The sequence below is a fragment of the Abrus precatorius genome, unplaced genomic scaffold (genome assembly GCF_003935025.1).
Source record: "Abrus precatorius isolate BTA unplaced genomic scaffold, Abrus_2018 Scaffold10, whole genome shotgun sequence".
Classification (NCBI taxonomy): domain Eukaryota; kingdom Viridiplantae; phylum Streptophyta; class Magnoliopsida; order Fabales; family Fabaceae; genus Abrus; species Abrus precatorius.
In genome coordinates this window covers 12,212,198-12,223,353 of record NW_020874292.1, presented here as the reverse complement: position 1 = coordinate 12,223,353, position 11,156 = coordinate 12,212,198, and the positions used below count along the sequence as shown (strand labels likewise).

General features: G+C 33.9%; 1 protein-coding gene across 1 annotated transcript; it reads right to left on the bottom strand.

Annotated features, from left to right (window-relative positions):
• Positions 1-7,021: 7,021 nt before the first annotated feature.
• Positions 7,022-8,257, bottom strand: LOC113851739 (transcription factor PRE3-like). The gene is made up of 2 exons (XM_027482200.1): positions 8,129-8,257; positions 7,022-7,186 (listed from the first exon to the last, which is right to left on the bottom strand). Exons 1-2 carry the CDS (start codon positions 8,255-8,257, stop codon positions 7,022-7,024), a joined length of 294 nt encoding a protein of 97 aa, XP_027338001.1.
• Positions 8,258-11,156: the final 2,899 nt, after the last annotated feature.

The following is an 11,156-nucleotide window of genomic DNA, read 5'->3' as shown; positions in this document are numbered from 1 at the left end:
TGTAAGCACGGCCATGCATCAATTATAAGCACGACCATGCATCAGGAAGTACAGCCATGCTTCTGGAAGTAGGGGCATGCATCAGAAATGAGCATGGCCTTACTTCATCGAAGCACGACCATGCATTAAGTAAAAGCACGGTCGTGCATAGGAATTTTACGGTAGAATAAGGAATATAATTCATAAAATATATAGATAATTTTAGAATTACATCAAAATGAATTTTACTCACCAAAGTGATTAAATTCTCAAGTTAATTAATTCTAAATTACATTATCATAATGAGAACTTCACAATTTAGTGCTTAATTTTAAGGGTAGCTTGTTAGTCACCAAAGTGGCTTAGCTTTAAAAGTTCTTTAAGCATTTAATTGTGTGTTATAAATTCTTCAAAATTCTTTGATGCTATATGAAAACAAAGAGTGAACAATTTAGCTTATTAATTATAACGCTAGGAGATCGCCCAAAGGTAGATCATTGCATATGATTAATGACATCAAGGAGACATGTAAGCACTTCATAATATGTTTGTATATCCAAAGATGACTTGCATATTGGTTTGAGTGACTGGTTGTCAATTAAAGTTGTTTATTAGCATCATTATAGATAAATTGTGTATTTAGGCGTTACCCAAAGGTAAACTTTGATGCATAATTGATGACAGTTGACTGTCTGAATCCATTAAGTTTATTCAAAGTATAAATGTTTAAGCATGTGTTAAATATTTCAGTCTCTATGAATGCGTATGGCATGAGCAATGGCGTAGTCAAGTTCAATGGGCTTAATTATGATGATTAGGCTGAACAAGTTTGATTCCAACTAGGTGTTATAGACTTAGACCTAACAATCATTATGGAACAAGAGCCTACAGCCATCACAGAGACCAATACTAAAGAGGAAAGAACTCTTCATGAGGCTTGGGAAAGGTTGAATAGGCTGAGCTTGAGCTTGTTAAAGATGACTATGGCTGAAAATGTGAAACCATCAATGCCAAAGACTGAAAATGCTAGGGAATTTATGGCAAAGGTGAAAGAGTATGCACAATCGGACATTACTGACAAGTTCATTACAGGCACCCTGTTGACTGAGCTAACTACTAAGAAGTTTGATTGGTCATGACCCATTCATGAGCATGTGACTGACATAATCAATCAAGTAGCAAAGTTGAAATCAATGGGCATGGAGGTAAAGGAATTCTTTCTAGTACAATTCATTTTAAACTCACTCCCTCTTGAGTTTGGTCAGTTCTATGTGAATTACAACACCATTAAGGATGAATGGAATATACAGGAAATTAAGGCCATGCTGGTTCAAGAGGAAGAGAGGTTGAAGAAGGTGAAAGAACACTCCGTCCATCTCACATTTCATGAAGGGGCTAGTAGTAGCAAGGCTAAGCCAGGTAAGAAGGACAACAAGGACAAGAAGGATAAGGCCTTATTAAAGGTTCGTGAAGGTCGAATCCAGAAGGGCCAGAGGTGCTTCTTCTGCAAGAAGACTAGTCACTTCAAGAAAGATTCTGGTGGTCAGATTCTGGTGCAACTACTCATGTGTCACATGTAATGCAAGGATTTCTTTTGATTCAGCCCATAAGCGGAACTAAAAAGTTCTTGTACATAGGGAATAGAATGAAGGTACAGATAGAAGGAATAAGGACTTACAAATTGATCTTGCATACTAGTTGCTGCATAGATCTAGAAAAGTGTCTTTATGTTCCTGAATGTGCTAAAAATTTGGTTTCTGTTGCAAAGTTGGATGAATTTGGTTTTAATTTTAAGATTGGAAACGAATTTTTTTTCTTTGTATAAACACTTGTACTATTTTGGATCTGGTACATTAATTGATGGTTTATATCGTTTCAATCTTAATGTTAAATTTGTTGAATCTCTGTTTCATGTTGAGAATGTTGTTAGTAGTAATTTGAATGTGCGTAATGAATGCTCTGCTTTCTTGTGGCATCAAAGGTTAGGTCACATATCCAAAGAAAGTATGATGAGGTTAATGAAAAGTGAAATTTTACCTCAATTAGATTTTGTTGACTGGGATGTATGTGTGGATTGTATTAAAGGAAAACAAACTAAACACACATCAAAGAATCCAGCCACAAGAAGCAGTCAACCCTTAGAGTTGATACACACTGATATTTGTGGTCCGTTTGACATCCCATCTTGGGGTGGTGAAAGATATTTCATTACCTTCATTGATGACTAGTTACGTTATTGTTATCTATATGTGTTGCATTAAAAATCTCAATCAGTGGATGTCTTACAGGTGTTCATTGATGAGGTGGAAAGGCAAATGGATAGAAAGGTAAAGGTTGTGAGGTTAGATAGAGGTAGTGAATATTATGGAAAATCTGATGAAAGTGGACAATGTCCAGGTCCATTTGCGAAACTTCTGGAAAGTCGAGGCATATGTGCACAGTATATTATGCCTGGTACACCACAACAAAATGGTGTGGTTGAAAGGCAGAATCGTACTGTCATGAAAATGGTTAGGAGTATGTTGAGTTACAGTTCTGTACCTATGTCTTTATGGATGTATGCATTAAAGACCACTGTGTATTTGCTTAATAGAGTTCCTAGTAAGGCAGTTCCAAAGACTCCTTATGAACTATGGACAGGAAAGAAACCCAGTTTAAGACATCTTCATGTCTGGGGTTGTCCAACAGAAGTAAGAGTGTATAATCTACATGAAAAGAAGTTTGATGCTAGAACCATAAGTGGTTATTTCATCGGCTATTCTGAAAAATCAAAGGGGTACAGATTCTACTGTCCTAACCATAGTATGAGAATAGTTGAGTCTGAAAATGTAAGGTTCATTGAAAATAGTCAGTTTAGTGGGAGTGGTGAAACACAAAATGTGGAAATTAAAGAGACACGTGCAGAAACTCCTGCAGTTGGTGTCTCTTCTCCGATTGTTGTTCCTCTTGTTGTATCACGGTCACACAACATAAGGAGACAACAAGTTAATGTTCCAAACCCATAAGAACAACATATAGAGGATGAACCAGCTGAAAATGCGCAAGTTACAAGTGAGCAAGAGGAAGGTGAACCACAAGAGATAGCATTAAGGAGGTCTGTAAGGCAGAAAAGACCAGCTATTTCGAATGACTATGTGGTTTACTCACTTGAGCATGAATGTGACTTGAGTATTGATGAGGATCTAGTCTCATTTAAGCAAGCCATGGAATGTTACAATTCTGAAAAGTGGTTGAATGTCATGAAAGAAGAGTTAAAATCAATGAGTGACAACAAGGTATGGGATCTAGTCGAGTTGCCTGAAGGTTCAAAACGAGTCGGTTGCAAGTAGGTCTTTAAGACCAAACGTGACTCAAAAGGCAACGTTGAGAGATACAAGGCGAGACTTGTTGCTAAAGGATACACTCAAAAGAATGGCATAGACTATAAAGAGACATTTTCTCCAGTTTCAAAGAAGGACTCTTTAAGAATTGTTATGGCTTTGGTGGCTCATTATGACTTAGAGCTCCATCAAATGGATGTAAAGACCGCCTTTCTGAATGGTGACTTGGAAGAGGAAGTTTATATGGATCAGCCAGATGGCTTCTTGACTGCAAGTAAAGAAAGTATGGTGTGTAAGTTAAAGAAATCAATATATGGGTTGAAACAGGCTTCCAGACAATGGTATCTTAAGTTCAATGATACCATCACGTCATATGATTTTGTAGAGAACATTGTTGACCAGTGTATCTATATGAAGGTCAGTGGGAGTAAGTTTATCATTTTAGTCCTGTATGTTGATGACATTCTTCTTGCTACTAATGATGTTGGGCTGTTGCATGATGTAAAGGAATTTCTCTCTAAGAACTTTGAGATGAAAGATATGGTTGAGTCTTCCTATGTGATTGGAATAGAAATATTCCGTAATAAATCACAGGGATTACTGGGATTGTCTCAGAAAGTCTATATCAACAAAGTATTAGAGAGATTCAAAATGGAAAAGTGCTCATCAGGGGTAGTTCCAACTCAAAAGGGAGACAAGTTTAGTGAAATGCAATGTCCTAAGAATGAGTTGGAGCAGAAAGCAATGGAACCTATTCCCTATGCATCAGTGGTCAGGAGTTTAATGTATGCTCAGACATGCACTTGGCCTAATATCAGTTTTGCTATTGAAATGTTAGACCGATATCAAAGTAATCCCAAAATGGACCACTGGAAGGTTGCAAAGAAAGTCCTTAGGTATTTACAAGGCACCAAGGACTACATGCTTACTTATAGGAGATCTAGTCAACTGGAAGTGGTTGGCTACTCAGATTCAGACTATGCTAGATGTGTAGACTCAAGGAAATCGACCTTTGGCTACATCTTCTTGTTAACTGGAGGTGCGATTTCATGGAAGAGCGGAAAGGAATCCATTATTGCTACGTCTACCATGAAAGCGAAATTTATGGCATGATTTGAGGCCACTATTCATGCTTTGTGGCTGCAGAACTTTGTCTTAGGGCTTGGTATTGTTGATAATATAGAAAAGCTGCTTAGAATGTACTGTGATAATTCCGCAGTCGTCTTCTTCTCTAAGAATGATAAGTATTCAAAGGGAGCAAAACATATGGACTTAAAATACTTATTAGTAAACGAAGAAGTGCGAAAATAGAAAGTGTCTATTGAGCATATTGGTACTGATTTAATGATAGTGGATCCGCTAACTAAGGGATTGCCCCCTAAAACATTTTCTGGCCATGTTGGTAGAATGGGCATTATAGACAAGTTCTTGTTAGCATGATTGTGTTATTCACATATATGTGTATAGATTGTTTTGTTCATATTATTGTAGACATTTTGAAAATTCAATAAAAGTATTGTTTCTGCTTGTTTACTTATTATCTGAATTGTGTTAATGTACATGTATGGTTTGAGTTTGATAACAGGTTGAGTGTTAAAAATACATAAGAGTTACAGTCTGTAGTATGACTGATTAAAGTTCTTTTGATTTGAGTTGGTTCTGTGATACTTGGAAGGAATCATGTCGTCAAATGCCTTGTGACCGCCATGATCTGATCAACTTAAATCGTTAAAAGATGATGACTTGATATTATCAATGATATGCGCACTTACAGTTCATTGAATCTTCAAGTCGTCACATAGGCCAAGTGAGAGATTGTTAGATTATTTTAATAATCTTATTATAGTGGCCTATGTAACTTATAGCATGACTATAATTAATGATTTAATGTGATGGTGGTTAAATATAAAATATAGAGTCATTGAGGGTATAATTGTAAATACAATTATAAAGAAACCCTCCCTCTCCTTCAATATAAATTAAAGAGCGGTTACCAAATGAGGGTTACAACATTCTCTATTTGTTCACTTTCACGGTCTTAGAGTGAGCTCATGGTAAACGCAAGAAATGAACTTTCTCTCAACCGTCCGAGAGGAGCTGAAAGAGGAAGGAAGAGTTGGAAAAAAATACCAAGGAATCAACGACATCAAAGAGAAAGGTAACATCAAGGAACAATAGATTCAGGTTAGTGCTCTCTAAACTTTTAATTGTATGAGAACCAAATATTGTGTTGTGAGAGCAACGTAATATAAGATCTCAGAAAGGGGAAAGGTAATTTCATAATAGTCATTGCATAATAGAAATTACATAATGGATTAAAGAAAATTCTAACATTATACTTACATAAAAACTAATATTTTTTGTTTAGTCATTTAATACATTTTACCTAGTTTAAAACTCAATTTATCAAACAACTCCAATTCAATAAATAATAAGTTTTCAGTAATTAGATTAATAAACTACAAACTTCAGCTAATTTTACCGGTGTCTGTTACCGTTTAAACTTTTACAAAGAAAAGATAATTTAACATGCATTAACTCACTCAGCCTCTCTGGCATGAAGAAGAAAGGTCCCCTCATTTGAGGGCGTGCGTTTGAATTTTCTCAGTTAGACTTTCATTCGTTACATTTAAAGATGCAAGTTTTAAATCTATCATTTCCTTTCCTCCTTTGAACAAATCTCCCAAATATATATTAAGGAATTTGCCAGTTCGAAAACTCACATAGCTTCTCAAAGTCAACTTTTGAAATAAAACAAGTCTTACTTAACTTTTTCTTTTTTTAATAAATAAACAACACCATCAACAATTTATCTTCAAAGATATATGTTGCATGACATATTTGAGCCCAGAAGCTAATAATTTAGAGTTAATTTTATACAAACACACGAGAAGAGAAAGCTGACGAAACTATCCTCAGCTTTGAGAATTTTCTGTTTTTGTAATTCGAGTAATAAAATAAGAGAAGCTTTTCGGCAACATAAATAGCATAAGAAATAAAATTCCTATATCATATCCCACGCCTCCTTCTTCACCGGATACCAAAACCACTTAATAAATGTGAAGTTAAACAAGCCTTAGACTTTTATCTGCATCACAACTACGTACGACATGTCCCACTTCGATCTTTAAGGGAAATTGGAAGGATATATAGATTTCTTTCGTAAGAAGAGAGTAAAGGAAAGGGATTTCCATCAAGATCAAGGCTCACCCCGCGCATATACTGCTGGAAAGTGTTTGGCACCCTCCAACTTAATGGCATAATTTGATTATGATTCCATTTGAACTTTAAATACACATGAAAATATTTACTTATTGACGTCCCCTTCCCTATGCCATATGTAGATCTTAAATTTTGTAGACAAAGTTCTCCTTAACCAAGACCATGACTTAGATCTTAAACAAACCCCTCTTCACATCAACATCCTTGAGAGGGTACCAGTGGAACGCTGAAGTTTGATTATTCTAAGGGATCCATTTGTATTTCAGATACATAAATTAATTGTCCATCTTATATAAAGCATGGATCCTGAAATAATTTTTATTCGATATCTAAAGAAATTGAGCTTTTGCCAAAAAATAAAAAAAAGAAGTAAGCGTGCATATTTAGTGGCCAAAAGCCAGTACAAAAAAGTGAAGTACGAAAGGTGAATTAGAAATACACGACTACTGGATGGGTTCACAAGTGCTGAAGTGCTAATTAACTACGAATTATACGATAAATTAACTACTCGACCGATCTAGCATAAGTAAATTTCTAATTATTGCAGCTTGTGCCGTGTCAGTTGTAGCCAAGAGCTCAGACAAGCGCTCGCTTAGGTCGTCCACTTCCCTGTGTAAGCTTCTAATATAGTTGCATGTCTCTTGCAACACCTTGGAAGCTGAAACCTGAACGCATTCAAATTTCTCTTTAGTTAAATAATGTATTTTATTATGTGTAAAAACTTCTCAACATGAATTTGCATAATTTGAAGTAATTAACATTTTTTGCATTTTTTTTTATTAGAAACACGGAAGTTATTGAAGAACCACAGTACAGGCTGAGGGTACTCAATACAGCAATGTTGATTGAGTTTGTCATTTTACAAATGCTGGGCAGGTCCGCAAGAGAGACGCTAGAGGCCAGCAGGTTTCAAATATTAACGTGTAAATTTGAAGAGTAATATTTAAGCTCAAGACTTCCAAGAAAAAAAATGTATTATTATCTCAATATTTTTACTTTTCCGAAGAATTTCTGGGACAACATTTTGTTGGGGTTCACTTTGCTAATAATACGGTTTGCATCTATCAAAATGACATGATCAACTCTTGCAACTTAATTGCTACATAACGAAAATGAAAAACCAGTAATACACTGATGAGAGTCACTTTCTTAGTTCAGTCCACCAATATTTAATAAAGAGAAGATTAAGTCAAATTAATCTTTAATTTTCTTTTCATACAAGATTGAACCCAAACATCAAATGTGTTTCACCAATTAAGCACTTTGTTAGTTAACATATTTTTTAACAATCAAAATATAAAAAAAATTAAAAAATTCAACTTTCTCACATATATCAAAATGAATTTATGCTCCTTTTTTAAATATTGATTTATGTACGTAATTTCTCTATAAGTATTTATAAACTTAATTATTAGAGTTCGATGTTCTTGCTTTAAAAAAGTCTTAAAAATAGACCTTTACAGTTGAAAAGCTCTCCTAAATTAAAAGTTAATTGATCCAAACTGTACCTAACCTTAAAAGTGAAAAACAAGAGCTAGATATGTGTCACTAAACACAGAAGGAAGCAAAAATTTTCTGAGAAATGAGATATATACGTGGGAACAAACCTTGTCAGAGCGCCTATCGCGAATCTCAGGAAGAAGCTGTTGCAACTTGGAAACAAGATCATTGATCTGATCATCGGTGATATTCCTTGAGCTACTTGTTTGCCTTGACCGTGACCTCCTGCTAGACATCTTAGATTCACTTCTTTAACACTAATTATGAAACCCACAACTAATATTTATATATATATAACCGATACTATAGCTTCGGATACTGCAATATGTCCCTAGTGAATTGGTAATGATCAGTTATATTTGAAATTGGTTACAGAGAAAAAAATAAGTGATGGGGAGGGGGGGAGGGGGGTGTTGAAGCGTACAAGAACCGTAGCGGTAGCTATAGTGTTAGTGGCGTTGGGGATTGAGAAAGGAAAAAAGAAAGAAAGAAAGAGAAGTAATGCATGGGAGAAAGAAGAGGGCAATGGGCGTATTTAAATAGTGTTTCGGAGAGAGAGTGATGAGAAGAATCAACTTTCTAGAGATACGCTATACCGTCGTCCCAGTGTGTTCCCAATTTGGGGTTAGAACTTTCAGAGTACCGTGAGCATGTTTCAAGTGTGTGTGTGTGTGAGAGAGAGAGAGAGAGAGAGAGAGAGAAAGAGAGAAAGAGAGAAAGAGAGAGCAAGCTTGTTCTTTTGTTTTGGACCTTCATAGTCTGTCAGTCTCTACACGCAATACCATGTTATCTAAAGATTTCCAACAGTGCTAGAGTGCAAAAAAATATTATTTTATTTTCTGAGATATCTTAATTAAGGATTTTTCGAAAGGATAAAATTTATGTCTAGTAATACAGATAATTTTTGTGCTATTTATTTGATTAAGATTAAATTTTTATTCAGATGATTTATAATAATATTAGATGTAGTTTTATATTAAAATAGAATTTTAATTCATAAACCAACAACAGTATCTTAAAAATAACATGTAAATTTTAGTTTTTCTCTAACTAATGTCCTAGAACTTAAGAATATTAATTAAGAAATTGAAAGTGAAAAATTTTTCTTGAAAAATATATTAAACAAAAATCTTTCAGTTTTAATTTCTTAAATAATCCACAATACTTGTTTCCATTTATTCTTAATTAATTTGAGGGTATAACCCATTTTAAGTAGATGAGGGTAGAGGCGTAGAGCTCAGATTGATATAGAGCCAGTTTAGCAATATATATTTTTTAAGACTACATAGATAAAGGCTACATTAAACTGCCAGTTATCTCAGTGGAATGAGGTGATTATATTTATGAAAAAGAAATACTATATTTTTCTTTATATAAGATTTAAACATGAAACGTTAAAACTAATATCTTTATCACTTGCACCAACATACAATGCTAGCAAGTCCATAACCTATTTAACAAAATCCTAACTACTCTTTCCAATAATAATCGGAAATTTGTCTGCAAGTGCAGCCTCTTCTGATTAACATAAAGCGAATAATTTATTTATCAGTAACAATGAGAAAATTCATTCAAGATCTTAAAAGGAAAATGGGTAGACAAAAGGGCTTTCGAAAAATATCGAAAATAAGATACATAAATAAAAAAATGGGTCGACAAAATGGGGGAACAGTTTATTAGGGTAACGTGATCGAGGGCATATGTTGACTAGTCAACGCAAAACTCTCTCCGTCCATGTTATCGCTCAAACTGGTGTGTCCCGGGCGTTTCCAGAACACTTCAATTCCAATTTCCAAACAATATTAACAACTCGACCAATATCATCCAAAAAAGGAAGAAGAAATATGAAAGCCACAAATGTGTTTGATATAGACAACTCATATTTTTAATAGTAAAAGTAAGTTCTATGAAGCTTGTCAAAAGGCAGCTAAAATGCCTACGTTAATCTAGCAAAATAATATGGTTCCTCCTTCATTAATTAGAGGAAAAATAAAATGAAATACTACATTGTAGAAAAAAACACTTTTTTTCTTTCTGTAGTAGTAAAACAAGGTTGAGAGAAAGTATGTTTGGGCTAGCTTAATTGTAACCTATGATTTCTACTTTTGTTTCTTCTAGTTTGAACAAATTTTTTTTTATTCTAAAATAATGGTTACAGGTAATCTGGGATTAGTTCTACAGATGAAGTTCCTATTGAATTTCTTTTATATAAAAAACATTAACAGAAATAAACCATATCTAAACACACATTTTGATTTTCATATATTTACAAACTACTCCAGATTTCCTTCCACACTATATCGAGCAAAGGAATCAATCTACAAGAAACCATCTCATTGGCACAAAAGCACTCCCACATGAGCATAAAATTCTTTTTAACATGGATACTTGTTTTTTTGTAATCATAGTCTTTATAAACTAATGTATACAAAAGAATAGTCGCTATAGATGTATAAAATTAATACAAAAAGAAAAATATCTAGCCACCACGATTTTTATTGTCTTCTTCCACTGCCATCTTGATTATTTGTTTATATAAATCTACCTTAAAATAGATCAAGTCCGAGTAAAAATTTATAACTAATTACATTATAAAATTTTAAGTACAATATTCTGTCTTTCAATCTCTTAGTATATTTCCTCACCTAATGTGGAACAAAAAATTAATCCTTTTTGAAATATTTGTAGAGGCTATTTGGTAAATAAAGTAAGAGCAACATGATAAAATAAGCTAGTGTATCTTGTTTTAACCAATAATTTATTATGCCGATTCTAAGATAAGTTTATGCTATTAACTATCTATCATATTAGTCTAGTATAAATTTTATCTTTACTTAAAACCCTCCGTTAATTCACTAGGTTACTATGATTACTAACATTGTTTAATATCTTATCATTATCATTGTTAACTACTTTTATTATCACCACTATTTGACAACATTTATCATTACCACCACTAATATTACTATATCTCATTTGACACCTTCTACTACTATTGTTGTCTTATACCATTCACCATTGCAACCAATGCCTTCTATTATCACTACATCTACCAATACCTTATGTCATGATCACCCAACAACGGTTGTTATTGTCATGACCTTAAATCTTTACATCTTTACATCTTGCACTACC